Source organism: Megalobrama amblycephala, linkage group LG3 (genome assembly GCF_018812025.1).
Source record: "Megalobrama amblycephala isolate DHTTF-2021 linkage group LG3, ASM1881202v1, whole genome shotgun sequence".
NCBI lineage: Eukaryota > Metazoa > Chordata > Actinopteri > Cypriniformes > Xenocyprididae > Megalobrama > Megalobrama amblycephala.
In genome coordinates this window covers 30,891,782-30,910,448 of record NC_063046.1, presented here as the reverse complement: position 1 = coordinate 30,910,448, position 18,667 = coordinate 30,891,782, and the positions used below count along the sequence as shown (strand labels likewise).

General features: G+C 37.1%; 2 protein-coding genes across 6 annotated transcripts in view; one reads left to right on the top strand and one right to left on the bottom strand.

Annotated features, from left to right (window-relative positions):
- tubgcp4 (tubulin, gamma complex associated protein 4) overlaps positions 1-6,359 on the top strand; it is a 12,685-nt gene extending 6,326 nt beyond the window's left edge. Inside the window, exons 8-18 of one of the 2 annotated variants that reach the window (XM_048185092.1) lie at positions 2,091-2,256; positions 2,343-2,467; positions 3,279-3,329; positions 3,410-3,515; positions 3,610-3,717; positions 3,807-3,951; positions 4,044-4,221; positions 4,761-4,895; positions 4,986-5,102; positions 5,860-5,999; positions 6,074-6,359. In XM_048185092.1, coding sequence (XP_048041049.1) covers positions 2,091-2,256; positions 2,343-2,467; positions 3,279-3,329; positions 3,410-3,515; positions 3,610-3,717; positions 3,807-3,951; positions 4,044-4,221; positions 4,761-4,895; positions 4,986-5,102; positions 5,860-5,999; positions 6,074-6,086 — 1,284 coding nt within the window. In that variant the 3' untranslated portion in view covers positions 6,087-6,359. Of the gene's footprint in view, positions 1-2,090; positions 2,257-2,342; positions 2,468-3,278; positions 3,330-3,409; positions 3,516-3,609; positions 3,718-3,806; positions 3,952-4,043; positions 4,222-4,760; positions 4,896-4,985; positions 5,103-5,834; positions 6,000-6,073 lie in introns of those variants that run through there. The other variant, XM_048185093.1, reaches the window with a different exon arrangement.
- The window catches only part of tp53bp1 (tumor protein p53 binding protein, 1), a 26,110-nt gene continuing 13,797 nt past the window's right edge, over positions 6,355-18,667 (bottom strand). For 3 of the 4 annotated variants that reach the window (XM_048185089.1, XM_048185088.1, XM_048185090.1), the window contains 13 exons: positions 18,250-18,541; positions 18,090-18,149; positions 17,771-17,920; positions 14,531-14,751; positions 14,110-14,256; positions 13,430-13,815; positions 11,535-11,726; positions 11,151-11,333; positions 10,392-10,580; positions 9,159-9,253; positions 8,858-9,054; positions 8,108-8,244; positions 6,355-6,642 (listed from right to left, as the gene is read on the bottom strand). In XM_048185089.1, coding sequence (XP_048041046.1) covers positions 6,461-6,642; positions 8,108-8,244; positions 8,858-9,054; positions 9,159-9,253; positions 10,392-10,580; positions 11,151-11,333; positions 11,535-11,726; positions 13,430-13,815; positions 14,110-14,256; positions 14,531-14,751; positions 17,771-17,920; positions 18,090-18,149; positions 18,250-18,541 — 2,431 coding nt within the window. In that variant the 3' untranslated portion in view covers positions 6,355-6,460. The remainder of the gene's footprint in view (positions 6,643-8,107; positions 8,245-8,857; positions 9,055-9,158; positions 9,254-10,391; positions 10,581-11,150; positions 11,334-11,534; positions 11,727-13,429; positions 13,816-14,109; positions 14,257-14,530; positions 14,752-17,770; positions 17,921-18,089; positions 18,150-18,249; positions 18,542-18,667) is intronic. The other variant, XM_048185091.1, reaches the window with a different exon arrangement.

Genomic DNA, 18,667 nt, shown 5'->3' with positions numbered 1-18,667 from the left:
ACAATTGTGGAATCATTAATATTTCATATTAAATAAATTACAACCATAATTCCAGAAAAGTTGAGACATTTTGTAAAATGTAATATGTAAAATGACCACAGACTGTTTAGCATCTGTCTTTTATCAGGTGAGATAAAATTCCACTTGCAAAACAGCAGCATTTAGTATCCTTAACTCCCAAACAATTAAAAAGTGTAATTAAAAGGAAAGGTGACACAGAGGTTAACATGCCTCTGTACCAACTTTTTTGGAGTGTGTAGCAGCCAAATCAAAATGTATATTTTCAAAAGTACAATTAAGTTGGTCAGTAAAAATAACATTTTTCTTTGTACTTTTGTCAGTTAAATAAAGGTTAAAGAGAATTAACAAATCATTATGGAAGAGGATTAGGGCCAAGCAATAATAAAAAAATAAAACCATCTTGAGATTAAAGTTGTTAAATTTCGAGAAAAAAGTCGAGATAAAATGTTGAGAATAAACTCGTTAAATTACGAGAACAAATTCGTTAAATTATGAGAAAAATGTTAAATTTCGAGAAAAAAGTCGTTAAATTATGAGAACAAATTCGTAATTTAACAAATTTGTTCTCGTAATTTAACGACTTTTTTCTCATAATTTAATGACTTTATTCTCAACATTTTATCTCAACTTTTTTCTCGAAATTTAACGACATTTTTCTCATAGTAACGAATTTGTTCTCGTAATTTAACAACTTTTTCCTCATAATTTAATGACTTTATTCTCAACATTTTATCCCGACTTTTTTCTCGAAATTTAACGAATTTTTTCTCGTAATTTAATGAGTTTATTTTCAACATTTTATCTCGACTTTTTTCTCGAAATTTAACGATTTTTTTTCTCGTAATTTAACGAGTTTATTCTCAACATTTTATCTCAACTTTTTTTATTCTCGAGATGGTTTTATTTTTTTATTATTGCTTGGCCCTAATCCTCTTCTGTAAATCATAGATTCTTGATTTTACTGCATTTTACAAAATGTCCAAACTTTTCTGGAATTTGGGTTATAATATTAATAAATATTTATTTTAATTATTTAACTTTCAATTTTAATTTAAAATTATAGTAACACTTTACAAAAAGGTTCTGTTTGTTAACATTAGTTAACTATATTAGTTAACATGAACAATGAATACTATGTTTATTCATTTTAGATTATTTTAATATCAACATTTACTACATAATAATAAAAATCAAAAGCTGTATCTGTTCATATTATTTATAATGGACCTGAGCTAACATGAACTAACAATGAACAGTTGTATTTTTATGAACTAACTTTAACAAAGATAAATACTGTATGTAATGATCCCCTATTCAAATTCATCAAAAGAAGGGGCAAGCAACATAAAAAGGACACATGAAACCAAAATGTGATGTTTAAATATTTATTAGGAAAACAAAATTAACACATGCAAAAGAAAACAAGTATCATAACAAAGAAACAAGAAATGAAAATAATTCTAAATAGTTTAACAACAAAGAATGAACCAAAAACAAATAACAATATTTGAAAGTTCCAACCAATATTAACAACAAATCAACAAAAAACCTTGAAAAAGGAATGCAAATAAAAGCTTGTTTGTTAGTGAATATTTCCTCTGCTCTACCATACTCCACTTCAGCATCCTTTTATACTCAATCAAGAAGCACAGGCAATGAGACGCAGGTGCACAAGGGCGGACCTAAACAAACACACACTCAGACAGAGAGTTAAAGCAGGTGTCATGACGTCACATAGACCGTAACACTAACAAATGTATTACTCCTAGTTAGTAAATGTTAGTTAATGCATTAACCAAAGTTAACTAATGGAACCTTATGTAAAGTGTTACCACTTTTATTTTATTTTATTTTATTTTTATTTTCATTACAAAAAAGGAAATTAATTAATAAATATAATAATAATAATAATAAAACATTATTTAGCATTATTTAACAAACTTTTTCAGCCAAACTGGGTCTGCTTGTACATGAATCCAAAATTGGCAGTTTTTTACTGGCTGTGATTTATTATAACAATTTATACATTTTCTGGAATTTCTGTTCATTCTGTTCATGTCCTGCTGTAGAGACTGATTGAGGAAGAGAACATGCTCGCACCTTCCCTGCAGCAGTTCTCCTTGCGTGTGGAGATGCTTCCCTCATACATCCCTGTTCGAGTAGCTGAAAAAATCCTCTTTGTTGGGGAGTCAGTGCAAATGTTTGAAAATCACAACCAGAGCCCATCCCGAGCTGGTGAGTGAATGAGAATATTGGGTCTGTTGTTCCGGTGTGTTTGTGATGGTTTTGTTTCATAACGCTGCCCTCATGTGGTTGCTCAGGGTCTATACTGAAGCATCAGGAGGACATGTTTGCAGCAGAGCTCCACAGACTCAAACAGCAGCCTCTCTTTAGTCTGGTGGACTTTGAGAATCTTGTGGATGGCATTCGGAGCACAGTTGCTGAGGTTGGTCCAGTAACTAAATTGATATACAAAGGTGAATCCCACGAAACATGTCTATTACATCTCTGGGTCATATTCAACCCATAATCAAGAGATGAATTAAGCCTATTTTTTAAGCCATTAAGATTTTTGACATTGTGACATTATTTTCATAAGGACCCCCCATTCTTATAGAGTGCTACAGTAAGGTTCTGGAAGTAAATACTCTGTTTATTCTCTCCATAGGGAAATAGATTTTTAACAATAACTTATAAAGCTTTAAAAACAGACCTGCTGTGAGCTACTAGGTTGTTAATCAGTGGTATTTAATTTTATTTTTAAAATAATCAAGTGTAATAGCAGAATTCCTTGTGAAAAACTACATTACCATTATGCTGTACAGAAAATTCCACAAATCAGTAGAAAAAAAGCAACATGTACCAAAAGAGCTCTTTAGTGCCGCCCAATGATCGAGTCTGCCTTCATACACTCTCAAAATACTTAAATATTTGTATTTATATGCATATATTTGTGTATATATATATATATATATATATATATATATATACAGTCGAGCACCTTTGTATTTTTGTCTGATTTTCAAATACTTTGCTTCAAATCAAAGTTTTGCTTCATCTCATAGCTGATTGGTTTGGTTCATAACATTGTAACATTGTGATTTCACGCTTGGAAAACTCATGGAAACTTGTATACAAAATGTAACTTTTTTTCAAGGTGAAATATGAGCATATTTTCATGAAATTTACCCACACTAATAGCTCTACCAACATATCAGAAGGTGCCCAGATGAAATTGTGTTTGTCTTTTCTTGCAGCACTTATGGACTTTGATGGTAGAGGAATCTGATCTTTTGGGGCAGCTTAAGGTAAAGAGAGAAATTTTTTGATGGTACGCTTTTGCTGGTGCATTTTTGCTTTCACAATGAATGATTTGTTGTTGTTTTAGATCATAAAGGACTTTTACTTGTTGGGAAGAGGTGAACTGTACCAGGTCTTCATTGACCTTGCTCAACATATGCTGAAAACCCCACCATCTGCTGTTACTGAACATGGTATTGATTTTCTTAAAAAGTATGAAATCAATCACCCTCTTTAAATTCTTCCATCCTTTTCATTATTCCTCTGAATTTGTTATATTTGTTTCAGATGTTAATGTGGCATTTCAGCAAGCAGCTCATAAAGTGCTGCTAGATGATGACAATCTTTTGCCCCTCCTGCATCTCACCATTGACTACCAAGGGAAAGAAAGCAAAGGTACTGTGTACTGACTAGCATGTTTAGCCCTCACCAACCTTGTCTCGGCATATTAAATACTTTATATAATTGGATAATTTTGCTTGCAGATGCTTCTGGGAATCGAGAGGGCACCACTCCTCCACAGGAGAGTTCTCCTCGTGAGGCTCCGCCCACTGGCTGGGCAGCATTGGGATTGGCTTACAAGGTTCAATGGCCCCTACATATTCTTTTCACTCCTGCTGTGTTGGAGAAGTAGGCCATTGTTTCATATTAGGCATTTAATATTATTATTCTATTAATCAACAGTATGAACACCACAGCAGTTAACCCTTGCTTCATTTCAGGTATAACGTAGTGTTTCGTTACCTGCTGAGCGTGCGTCGTGTCCAGTCCGAGCTGCAGCACTGCTGGGCCTTACAGATGCAGCGCAAACATCTTAAATCAAACCAGACGGATGCAGTTAAATGGAGACTCCGCAACCATATGGCCTTCCTAGTGGACAACCTTCAGTATTACCTTCAGGTTACAACTTCAGTCATCTCTTTGGCTGTGTCCCGATTTGCATACTACACACTGTTAAAAGTATTTTGCTGGTGATGTGAAAATGCATGCACTGCTGTTAAAAGGTTTGGGGTCGATAAATTTGGTCATGTTTTTGAAAGAAGTCTGTTAGGCTGCATTTATTTGATATACAAAAATACTGTAAAACATGTTTAATGTTGTGAAATAGTATTACAGAATATAATTTATTCCTGTGATGGCAGGCTTCAGTGTCACATGATCCTTCAGAAATCATTCTAATATGCTGATTTGCTGCTCAAGAAACATTTTCTTTATTATCAATGATGGGGGGAAAAATGTGCTGCTTATAAAAGAACAGCATTTATTTGAAATAGATCCATTTTAGAGAAAGTTTAATAATCTGATTACCAAATATTTTCATCATACTTATACATACTAATCTTGAATATTGTTTGGGGTTTAATATGGAAATTTCCAGCAGAAGAACAATGAATATATTTTAATAGAATTATTTTGGCCTTTCTTGCATTGTTCTTTAGGTGGACGTTTTGGAGTCTCAGTTTTCGCAGCTCTTACAACAGATCAACTCCACACGAGACTTTGAGAGCATTCGATTGGCCCATGACCATTTCCTCAGCAATCTTCTTGCACAGTCTTTCATATTGCTCAAGCCTGTGAGTGTCCGGAACAAACCGCTGTGTATCCCAGATTCTGTGTTCTGCTTTTGGTTACATATTCATTTTATCATTTTATTTCTCTCCCAGGTGTTTCACTGTTTGAATGAAATTCTGGACCTGTGTCACAACTTTTGTTCCCTGGTCAGTCAGAATCTTGGGCCTCTGGATGAAAGAGGAACAGCCCAGCTAGATATTCTTGTGAAGGTAGCTTTGCTTTTGTGAATCAATTTTGAAATAATTTTAATGCAAGATTGTATTGATGGAAGACAATTTCTGCCACATAAGAAAAAAAAGTCATGCTTTGGTAAACCATAATTATGACACACACATACACAAAAAAAAAAAGATATAAAAAGATAAAAAGTAAAATATGACAAAGTTGAAATAAGATACTAAGTGAAAAAAATTATGACATACTAAGTCACTTATGACATAACATGTATATTAAAAATCAAAAAAATTTACTTTTTATCTTAATTTTGGCCTTTCAAGTAATAATTGATGAAAAAAAAAAACAATTATAACCATAGTCATAATTATAATTTACCAAAAACAAAATCTAATGTGGCAGAAATGGTCTTTCATAAGTACTATCTTGCATTTGGAATAATTTCATAATCTTCCAAACTCAAGACTTTTTTTATGACTGGTTTCACAGACAAGGCTTAAGCTAGTCCTAGACTAAAACACATGTTTGGGCTGTTTTAACTGAAAGCAACTTGCACTGACATATCTTAAAATATGTCCGTGCCATTGTTTTGTCTCTAGATTCACACCAGTATGTTTTTTTTTTTTTTTTTTTTTTTTCTAAGGTATGTTTGTAAAAGCTACTCAAATGTCTGATTTAACTAAGGCCTACTACTGGCTTAATCTAGGCCTGTGAAACCAGGCCTCAAAGTATATACTTTTTAAGATGGCAGAAATGAGCTTTAATAGGCATTACTGTACTTGTACTTTACAGGGATTTAGTCGTCAGTCATTCTTGCTCTTCAAGATTCTTTCTAGCGTGCGTAACCACCAGATAAACTCTGACTTGGCACAACTGCTGTTACGACTAGACTACAACAAATACTACACACAGGCAGGAGGCACGCTGGGAAGGTAGGCATGAGTGATGCAGTGCTTTAGTAAGCTGATAAATGCAAAAATGTAACATGTTGCTTGTTGTCCTACAGTTTTGGGCTATAAAACAGAGCCTGAAGATTTCAGAAGCAAACCTCACACAATGGTGCATATTTCAGCTTAAAACATGCCTACTACAATACTTTTGGTGATTTGTACATTACATTAATATATGATAGGGCTCTTGTCAATGTCAGTGCTTGTGTCCTGCTTTTGCTGCACTATCACCTATCCTATTTAACAAAAGTGAAACTATTCCTTGAACGTGAACACTTAAAATCTGTAAATACAAAGTGCTTTGTAATCTCTGTTATGAAATAAAACAGACAACTGAAACAATCACGATTTCTTTATTTAATAAAAACTATGTACAGTAAAATGCATGCACTAAAACAGAGGACATTTAAAAGACACGTGAGGAGACACCAGAGGACGGTGGTTTACGTAGATGGGTTGTGACAGAATTCAGAATTGCTGTCGTAGCTGAGGCACTTTCCACAGATCAAGCTCTGAATCAGCCACTCCAGAGAGACGACAGGCATGTCCGGGGCCACACGTTTCAGTTCCTCAGAAGGACATGCAGATGCCGTCACTGCCAGGTCAAGTTTCTTGTTTGAAATGTCTGTTAATGACAAAATTGACACCATGTTATTCCATACGGTTTTCCAATCACTTTGTCCCAGTTTTTTTGTGCATCCTTAAAGGTACGGTATGTAGCTTTTGTTCAAAATGTATATAATGAGCGCTCATCGGGCTGCTATTTTGCATGGTTGAGCACACTGTTCGCCAAATTACACCCAAAAAGTGCGCTTGTGCAAAATGGCATGCCATGATCTGAAGGGTAGACTCCGCACCAGCAGAAAATACGTTAGAATATAATGAGCGAGTACATCATGAATCCATCTTTCAAACTGTGTTTTTGTCTTATTCTGAATCACTACGGTATGCCTACAATGAGTGTCTATATTCAGACTATTTTAGACCTGGTGGAACAACCACTACTGCAGAATAGCCCGGTACCCGTGAGACTTAAGACACAGAGTGAAGTAGGTCTGGGTAAAATGCGCTTCCACAGGATGCATGCAGTTTTATCTGTTAAAGGTACAATTTGTACGATATTCGCAGTAAAATATCCAAAAACCACTAGGCTAGTGTTATATATTTTGTCCAGCTGATTACTAACAATATCTCTAATGTTTTCAACTACTTGTAAATCATGAGAAAATTCCCATTCTAAACAGTGACACAGGGCAGTGCAGTCGCCTGTAAATGACGTCAGTTACCCTTTGTTACCGCCTTTACTGACGTAGAAACCACATGACAACAGTGTCGTGGACAAATGCGGAAGTAGTGTCTAGCGTCCAGCAAACCACTAGCTTGCTTCAAGCAGTTCCTTATTTACTTCTTGCACGTTTTATGGTGGATTGTGTTACTTATTTATGGAACATAATTACTGTTTACCATCTGCCGCTGGTTCCGTCGACAAGGACAGCTCCCGTAAACGTAAGCGTACGGGCCAACCAAACGACCCAAGAAGAGTTTGGGACAAGAGGAGAGAAAGAGCGAGGATCAATATCGGTGTTGCATTTTCTAGATGGAGAGAGCTTCGCGACAAACTTCACCTAGAAAGAGATGCCGATCTCGCTTGTGTTTTACTCGACAGGTGAGTTGTTTTGATTTGTATCTTTACAGAAAACGTATGCCATTATAACCATCAACACGATTAGTATTATGGGGCATACACGCCAAACACGGGGCATCGCGTCTCTAGACCCGCACGAGGTAGTCTGATGATCGCGTCTTTGCATTGACATCAAACACATTTATAAAACTTTACCTCATCCGTTAAATCCATGATTTATCTTTCCGTCTGATTGATGGCCGTCAGCGGTTGGGTAGAAGACAACAAATCCCATCATTCCACGCACCTTCTTAGCGTCATCAAACCACGCGATTGTTATTGTTTTGGTAGTGCGCCCTCTAGTGGCAGGTCCTACAACCTGTACCTTTAACCCCTAGAGCGCCAAAAGTTACATAGTGTACCTTTAAAGCTCTCTACAATTTACTAATGAACTAAAGGTACACACCAGACATGTCTTCGTTTTCTTTATGATGATGAACTTTTGCTGCACCACCCATGGAAAGTAAAGAGGTCCACAAATCCACACGATCTTCTGATATCAGCATCACCTTCAGCGCTTTAAAAGGGTTACAACGAGGATGCCTGAGGACAGAACACAAGAAAATACTAATTCACAAAAGAAAATTCAAGCACCTAAGGCTTTGTTCAGACAGGCAGTCAAAAAAAAGCATCTGAATTTTACAAACCCAATCGAGTCCATATGTAAAAAAAAAATATTTATAAGTGCCTTTCTCGCACCCAAAACAAAATATCACAAAACATACACATATATATTGAAGTGCAACAACAGATAAAAGAAAATCAAAACGATTACACATCCAGATCAATACAGAGAAATAAACAAGTCCATGAATCACTATAACTGAGTTTAAAAGATTTTTAAAGTTTTTAATCATATTTTGAGTTTGAGATGATCATTTCTTGAAAACATAATCTGGGGCTGTCGAAGGGTTGTGGTTCAAAATGTAATTATAATGCCATTTTTGAAAAAGCAATTCAGTCTGAAGTCGATCAGATTTCCAGTCAATTTTTCCCATCATTTAGGACGTTCAGTGATACACAAAGGGCAGTACTGTCTACAGCTGTGTTCGAATTAACTTATTTACACCACTTATTTAATGTTGTGCAGTGTGAACAAAGCCCAAGTTATATTAGATCAGAAAATGAGTCATATCCAAACAAGACAAGCTCTTACCACTCCACAATGTGCCCCTCTGGCCCCAGACCAGCAGGAAGTAGGTAGTTCCTATAGTTGAGCAGCTTCTGCTCCTGGCAGCAGTCCCTCACCCACATCTGAGACACACAAGGAACTCCACCTGCCACACACAGCAGGTACTTCCTGGTCCGACAGTGCTGGTCGGCAATCAGCAAGCTCTGATAGGCTGCTTTACACTGACAACAAAGAAAGCACAAACACATAAAACATGCACACACAGCAAAAAGTAGTTGTGCAGCTCTTTCAGGAGAGAGAGGAGTTGTTTTGAATATGGGCTCACCTGTTCTTCATTAAAGTCAAGCAGGATCATTCCTCCTCCCGCCTCAAGCTGCCTCACTGTATAGAGCTTGTTATATGGGGCTCTCTGCACACTCTCTACCAAGAGACAAACTACATCATCACAGTCCAATACAAAAAAAAAAAAAAAAGATTCTGGACTAGACCAGGGTGATGATACAGCTATATATACAGTCAAACCAAAATTTATGCAGACACCTTGAACATTTCATTCATTAATACAGTTTATTCACTATAGTTTAAAAGATGGTGATAAAATATGACAAGATCTCAGAGTTAAACTGTGTCAGAAAAAAAAAATATGTCAGATAACACTCAAGCAAAACATGATCAGGTCAAAGTGTCTGAATAATTTTTGGTTCCAAATTTTTTACTGGTAGTCCACTGTATGAAGAATTTTTAGGTATAATATGTCACAGTTTACTTTATTTTGCTATCCTCACTCACTTCAATGAACTATAGTGTCCTGCACCCACTAGTAAACATGTACCAAAATGTCTGAATAATTTTTGGTTTGACTGTATATATAGAGCTGTACATAAAATATTGCAATCCATACAAAATTATGGGTGACATATCAATTCAATAGAGGACAAATTGTTGCACATTTATATATAGACTACGTATATACACACACTACCATCCGCAAGTTTTCTCCAATCTTCATTGTCAAAAAATTCAAAAGAGCAGCATTTATTTAAAAAATATAAATCTTTTGTAGCATTATAAATGTATTTACACTTTTGATCAAATTAGTTTATCCCTGCTGAATAGAAGTATAAATTTCTTACCAAAAAAACTAAATTTTGGGGGGTCTTTTTGACCCCAAAATTTTGAATAGTAGTGTATAAACATACTGCAAATTCTAGTTAAAAATAATCAAGCCATTTTTTCCACGTTCCATAATAAACAGTAATGCCTTAAAATCATTAGCTACATTTATATGGACAATTTTGTTCAGAATGATTTCATTGATGAATCCGAACATAGTGTTTACATGAATGCTAAATAAAGCGATCGAGTTGATGTGCGTGTTTATGTCACAAGTTTCAAACCGGACGTGGTTACACGTGACTTTTTTCCTCCCCGATTGTGCTACTAGTCCAATTACTGCTCCATGTTGTATGATGTTTAATTTTATATCACCAGCAAAATAACAGAGCCTTAAAAACATTGAACGCTCAAAATATGCAGTCTTTATTTGTTCTACCCTCACCTTCATCCTCATCGCTGGTCTGGTGGTTGGAGTCTCTGTCGCTTTCGGAGGATGTCGTCAGCATGAAGACAAATCCCATGAAGAGAGAGGAGTTTTCAGGCAGAGGTCCATGTGTTGCCACCAGGTCATTGGGGTCAGGGGGCAGGTCTGCGCCACTCCCAGATGTGTTACAAGCAGCAAGACGCTGCCCTGTTAAAGTTAAACAAAAAAAATAAGTAAATAAGAAACAATGTAAACACTACTTTGAACCTGACTGTTGAAACTGGCTGTGCAACAAAGAGCCCATAAAGGATAATGAAGTGTGAGGAATTAAAAACAGACACCACTCCCATCTACCCTGTTGAGTGCACACCCACACAAAAGAAAAAAAGGACGTTATGCCACATACCGGTTGCTGTTTAGACCTGGAGATCTGCACTTCATTAAACATCAAAAACAGTATTTGATCACACCTTCATGTGGTTTATCAGATGTTTTATATTGTAAAACCAGTCGGTTACATACAAAAACGAGAACACTGAAGAGAAAGGCATTCATTTGGTTTGTCATTCATGTGTTTGAGTTCAATACATTTACTGATAATGTAAAACATAATTTCATAGACATTAAAACGATTAGAAAGTTGCTAAAACCCATAACAGTAAAAGGCCAAATTATGCATTAAAATCAGGCATATAATAAAACATTCTGCTAAAATGGAGCAAACGATTTGCTCCATATTGTTGAATTAATAATGTCTGTGTACAAGGGGCACCGTACCCACTCTGGCCCCTCCCCCCCTGCGTCCTCTCTTCGCAGGAGTCCTTTCGTCCTCTGTGCCACTGATGAGCTTTCGTTTCCCAGAAGGCCCTGGGTTTCTCGGGCTGTTGCTGGAGCTGCGGGTAGGGGTCCCTGGTCCACTCAAGTTCCCTCTGCGTCTCCTCTTTCCTTCTACCAAGTTATCTGAGGAAAAAATGAAGCATTGACAGCAAACGTGACAAAACTGGTGCTGTTTCAACTTGTGCTACAAAGACATTTAGTAGTAGGCATACCAAAAAGGTTTGGTAAGTTTGGTTAGTCAGCATGGATGAGTTAGTAAATTGCAGGAATTTCATTATATTACAATAGATGTTTGTTTTCAGAACAGTCCAGCTGAAGACTCACCAAGGCTGATATCAGATGCCATGGTTTGGGGTGTAGACGGTTCGTAGGGCCCCAGTCCATACTGCTCCCTTAGACGGTTGCCTTGCTCCATGCTGAGAATCACAGATGTTCTGCTGTACCACTTACTCTGACCATCTTTCTCCACACAGTAAAGGAACTCAGAGTCTTGAGTCTTATGACCTTTCACCAAACCTGATCAGAGACAGAGAAAAGCACAGGAAAATTAAAGATTAATAAGTAGAGGTACGAATCTTCACTTGCCACACGATTTGATTACGATTTAGAGGGCAACCCTTTTGAGAAGTTTAAAAATATTTGGGGTAAATCAGAAGATTTTATTTTTGTTTTATCAGTCTGTTTGTGAGAGTTTGATAAGATATGGAATAGCAGCATGGTATGGAAACCTGACTGTCCAATCAAAATCAAAACTTGTACGACTTGTACACACGGCTCTAAAAATTGTTGGGTGCGACGAGAAACGATCTATTCAGGAGCTGTATGAGATATCTATTTTAAGACAAGCTAAGAAAATTGTTGCTGATGAGTCACACATTTTACATGAGGATTTTAAGTGCAAATCAAATCGCTACACAAATTATTTTGTTACAACTTCAGTCAAACTACTTAATAGAACAGATATGAAAGAACAGATAGGGTATTGTTGTTTTATCTGGCTTGTGGTTATTAGTAATTTATTATGTTTGCACTGTTTATGTGAGTTTAATGTTGTACTGGCTATGTCATAGTTGTCCAAGATGAATTTCCCAGCAATGGGATAATAAAGTATATTCAATTCAATTCGATTTGATTATAAAGTGATTATTGATGCACGATTGATGCATCTTTTCTTCAAATTCTTTTAATAATAAATCATATTAATAATCACAACTTATTTTTGTTATTAAAAATAAGAACAAAGATGCAAATAACAAACAGTAGAACAAATATAAGAAACAAATGAAATTACCAGTGCTTTACATTTTTTCATTTTGTATCCATTTAACAAACGCATTCAAGTAAGAATACAGAAATTGAATCAAATGTAAAAATAGTCATTGCATAGTCTTTAGTGTATTAATTATAAATAAACTGATTATTATTAAAGTTATTCCATCAAGAGCAGTCAGTGATTCCCTCTTTTCTTTTGCTGTTTGATTAACATTAATGACATAGTCAGCAGCAGGTTTATTATATTAAAGACCAGATTTCCCCCCAACTGTTTACTTAAGACATAATCAACAATGTTTACGTGAATACTCATTTGTATATTTGACCGTTCGAGATCAAATTGTCTTTCACGGCATATTTCGCACACATCCGAATCGTGCACACGGTAAGCAGCGTCTCAGTAAATTGAGTTCTCCTTCACATCTTCTTGCGCTTGAACGGACAAATTCACACAAAATTATGTCAATATGCCTGTTTTGGGGAGCATCTTAGTAAACATTGTTGGTTACGTCTCAAGTGTACGTAAACAGTCAAGACAGACAACGCATGTATATCAGACAGAAAAAAAAATTACTCACTGCTCTTGACTGAATAACTTTTGTGACTTAAATAAGGATTAATCTATATTTTATTTATACAGTGAAGGCTATGCAGTGTTATTTTACATTTGTTTACTTTATTCAATTTCTGTACCTGAAAACTATTGTTAGTTCCACCTGAAAAACCTGAAAAGCATTGTTTATTTCATTTGTATCTTTGCTCTATTGTATCGGTTTGTGCTATTGCTTGTAGTTTGACTATTTGTTCTTATTTTCTTTAATTTTATTTGACAAAAACCGTGACCTAAAACCATGATACAAACCGAACTGTGAGTAATTTGAAATTTTACATGCCTAGTATATGAATACATCATGGTATAAATGTAATGGTTTTTTAGTCCTGCTTACCTATATTGAAGTACTCCTCTTCTGTCAAAGCAGTGACCTCTGTCTCCAGAGGAATGGGGTCGCAGAGCAAGATGTCCTTTCCTTGTACTTCACACTCCTGGTTGTCATCGAATAGAAGGCGGAAACGGTTCTCTCCAAGGTCTCGAGTGATACTCCCAGAATAGAAATAAGAGTTGGATGACCACTTGGCCAGCACACGCAACCCAACAAAACTGGACCCAGTGCTGTTATCCGGGGAAGTGGTGTTAAGAGAATCAGAGCGGCTCGTAGCACTGGGCTCTACCGGGCTGCCTGGTGCTTGTGCGTGTCTTTGGGCAAAGGGCTCCTCTTCTGAGGATGATGCACCCTGGACATGGGCACCACCTCTCTGCCCTGTCCTGCCACCTCTGAGAGTCAATATTAGCGGTGGATGGAGAGAGCAATAAAAAGAGAAGATTGCGATAGCATGAGCATCACAACAACCATTAAATATACAAAATAACAGAGCGCTTATCCATGATCCACAAAGGAGAGCTGAGGTAATACTACAATAATACTACTGAGACATTTTGGGGAAAAAAGAGCAAGAGTCATGCAAGAAGATTAAAAACAGTGGTTTTATGAAGTGCCTATAAATTAGTGGCTAACTGTGGGTACAAACAGTGTCTTAGACCCTGCCAGCCTACTCAGGAGCACCTCACCTGGACAGCGGGCCGCGGGAAGGAGGCCTTCCTCGCCGGGCACGGCCACGGGGGCTTAGCTGGGTGGTGACCCGAGACCCCCGTGCATCCGTCACCACTGACCCCACCACCACAGTGTGGGTCCTCGGCTGCTGCCGCCCGCCCCACCTGGGGTTCAAACACACACAAGGAGAGGATGCGTTCAGATGAAACGCCCTCAACCAAATGTGTATGGGAGCAGCAGCCATGAGGGGATACTAAAATCATACTGTGTCTGTCTAATAACAAGAAGGTGAGAACATGCTTGCAGGAAACATTTTGACAATCAAACGCATGCAAGACATTCTACACAACTACTGCCCTACAAGTGTGACCGTTTTTGAGACTTGTGTGTTAACCGCAGAGTGTTAGTAAGGGAAACGGAAACAGACCAACTTCTTACCGGCCAGATTTGGCCCCTCGGCTGGCAGGCATGAGGAAATCTGGCATTCTGATGGGGCCCAGGCCCCCACTGCTTGTCCCACTGGAGCTGTGGTGTGATGGGGCCTTTGAGGAGAGTGAACTGACATCAGCCAGGTCTCCTGATGTCATGGAGCTTCCTGTGCGGGATGGGGAGATGTCATTATCTATGACGCAGCGGTCCACCACGGGTTCCTCTGACTCCTTAGAGAAAACATACAGTAGAGGTTAGTTTAACAGCTTAATCTGTCCTTCAGACATTTGACAATGCTTTTTTTTTTTTTTTTGGACATGCAAGTCATTCATGGGACTGAGACTGTGAACCAATCATTGAAGGCACCCTCTAACTAATATGTTTCTCATTAAAAAAGGTTTACCACTAAATAAATAAAAAGTAATTCTCAAATATGTTTAACATCATCAGTAGCTTCCTAAAATCAGATTTATTTTACATGCTGCAGGGGCCGGAATCACAAAACATTCTTAAGAATAAAATTCTTCTTAACAGCTATTTTCTTCTTATTTTCAAACTAAAGAATTAGAGCTGCACAATTAATTGTTAAAAGATTGCGATCTCCATTTAAATTCACCTGTTTAAATTCGCTCGATTCGCCTGTGTCTATTAAACCTTAGTGCTGCCACTAACCCAGAGAAAGCAGTTATCATTTAAAGGTATAAAAGAGCTTCACAAATAGACAATTATCATTATTTCTGTGTATCAAATATTTATTTTAAATCATAGAAAAATTGGGATAAAAGTTTATAGTTCCATATAAACACTGATGTCTATGAAAGCGATCAAATTAGAGCAAATCACTTTTTAAAAGTAGCTTCAAATAATGATTGTATCGATTACTTCGTTACACCACTAGGTGGCGACAAGTACTACCATATAGTAGGCGAAAAACAGTATGTGACAAAAGAAGCTTGTCCGAATTCACAGTACTCATAAAAGAGTAGGCAAAAAGTACCCGGATGACATGCTACTTCTGGCAAGATTATGAAATGTGCATACGATGGACACTTTACTATCCCATTAGGCCACAGGAGAGGATTTTTGAATGGCAGTGGAGCAACGCAACTGACTCTGGTAGGTCACAAGATAATGACAACATGGCAAATGTAGTACGGATTACATTCATACTACACGTTCATACTATATAGAACACAGTTTTTAACGGTCTTTAAGTAAGTATTTAAAATAAATACTCAAGAGTATGCGATCTTGAATGCAGCCATTCAAGAGATTTGTTCAAAAACACTGATTCATCCAGTAATGAAACAAGTGAAGTCTTAATGAGCGAGTCATTGAATCATTCATTCAAACCGTTTTTTAAATAAGTCATTCAGATTAATAAAACCTTTTAAATGTAAATGTAAGATTCAAAATCTTCTTAAGTTTTATCTTTAGAACAATATTACAACATAACTACCTACAAATATATATTACTGCTAGGGATGTGCATGAGTACTTGGAAATTAAAACCAATGATCTCAAACAATGATTTTACTTTTACTGAATTCAACATTTTTTGGCAGCACTTAGCAAATACAGCACACATACACAGGATGCCTTTCCTCTAGTAGCACACACATACAAAAACAGGATGCATTAACTCAATCAACACAACAGAGCACTCCATCGTGAGACAGGATGTTTAAAAATAACTAATTAAAGGGGTGGTTCAATGCGATTTCACTTTTTTAATTTTAGTTAGTGTGTAATGTTGCTGCTTGAGCATAAACAGTATCTGCACAGTTACAGCGCTGAAAGTTCAATGCACACGGAGATATTGCCTTTTAAAGTTATGGCAGTTTAATGCCTACAAAAATGACCGGTTTGGACAACAACAAGCTTCTTCCCGCGTTGGTGACATCATAAACCCTGCAAAACATGCCCCTGGGAACACGCAACAAAGTGGGCGAGGCCATGTGGCAGCATAACGAAAGCGGAAGAGTTGTGTACACCAGACGCGAGCAGCGCAACGCGTCAATAGATAATAGAACCCATTATAATCTGTGATATTTTCTACACTGGATGCGATGCTGAAGACAGATTCCAGAATCTATGCGAGTTTAATGCTGGATGGCTATTACTGAATGCACAAAGGCTATTACTGCAAGAAGCAGTTCTCACTTTAAAAGCAGAAGCTGCTGTTTATCGCCCCAAACTCTAAGTAGGTTTTATTGTTTGTATTGTCTTTTAAACGTATAGTTCTGTTGCTATTTTTGGTTGCATCAAGGACATATACAAAGAGCAACTTGTTTTTGCTTCGCCAGCCAGTTAGCTGTATTATAGTGCAAACTTCTCCAACAAATGTCTATGTTCATAGACAAACAGTTGTTCATGCTATAAATTAAACGATACCTTTACAAAAATGTGACTACTCAGTCATGTATTCGGCTACAGTAAAGCTTTAATCAGGATACAACTGTATATTGAAAGCTAACAAACAGCAGTGACAGCATATCTAAACACTTTGACACAAATACTAAATAAAATACCATTCATAAACGACCTTTAAAAGCCGCGATTGCTATTCATCTGGGTCTGATTCGGGCTCCATTTGATACAGCAATATAATCAAATTGAGCATACAATATAACCGAAGCACACGTAACCGGTAACAAATGGTAAGGGGCGTGGCGTTTCCGGACGCTTCAGCGAATCACGATAGCTCGGGATACACTGAGCCAGCTAACCAATCTGAGCACATTGTGTATTTCGGAGGGAGTGGCTTCATAGAAGCAGGAAGTCAAACAAGCTTTTCGAATGACAGTGGATACAGAGGTGTAGAATAAAGGTAAAATCTATGAAAAATATTGTGTTTTTCAAAAAAACGAAGCATTAAGACATGTTGTGCCCCAAAAACACAATCAAGCCTAGAAAAAAAAACATTGAACCACCCCTTTAAAATACACATAATAAAAGGCATAAAAAAAAAAAATAAAAAAAAAATGTAACAGCAAGCACTAGACTCCCACAAAGCTGGAAATAGTGTGTACACAAAAAATAACCAGTTTTTTTAAAGAAAATATTTGAGAATCTTTAAAAAATTTTCAAGAATTGTACTTAGGAACATTGTTACAAACTCCAAATACTACCCCAGTAACCTCCCTATTATCAGAAACTTTTGCTCATGGAATAAATTAATCATGCCCGAACCAAAACTATTTTTACTATATCAGTTCAGTTTTAACCAAGGCAACACATCTATCTTACCTGGGTAACCTTGCGGTCAACTTCTCTGCCATCTTCATAGTAGACATCTGTAATGATGCGAGTGACCGTTGTTCGAACTTCCTGGATGGTGCGAACATGTCTGCGCAATGCTGGACCAGGCTGGGTTCTGGTGGGAGTGCTTGGTTCTCCCTATAAGAGTGAGATCAAACTTGAAGATACATAAAATAAAAAACGATACATCCTTTTATATTTAATAATACTAAATAACACTGGCTTTCTTGCTACAGCTATTCGTTCTTTGTAATGCCTAACATGTTTACAAAAAGAGTCATTATATCCATTTAGTGAAGACTTTTACCCTTCCAGACAGGTTATGTGGTCCAGACAAATCAAAACTAGTCTGCTGAGACACAGCTTTCTGACAAACCAAAAGAGAGAAAGGGGAAAAATATAAGATATGGCACATCTTAAAGAACTTTATCATTGCAATTATCCTAAAATAACCAACGCATTCTTACTTTTCTGGGTGGGCTTGTAGTCGAGCTGATATCCACACTAGTTTGCTGTGACACGGCTCTCTGACGGACGGGTGTTCGAGGTCTGTCAGAAGTGCTGAGGACCTCTTGTTCTCTGGCAGGGGAGGACAGAGAACTGACCAAAGGTTCAGAGTTTGCTCCCGTACCACCAGGATGCAGAGATACAGCTTTTGTGTCTCGGCTGGAGGTTCTGCTGCCCGCTGTCTCTTTTGGGCAGTTGGGAGACAGTCCTAAGTCATTAGTGTTGGTAGGACTGAACGGTTGGCTCGGCTGCCTGTTGGAGAAGTGGAAGGAGAAGCAAGTAAAGGCAGGAGTTTAAACAGAGTAAATTTGTTAATTGTTTGATCATTTTAATGTTTCACTTAGAGATAGAAAATAACAATATATTGACTTCTGAAGT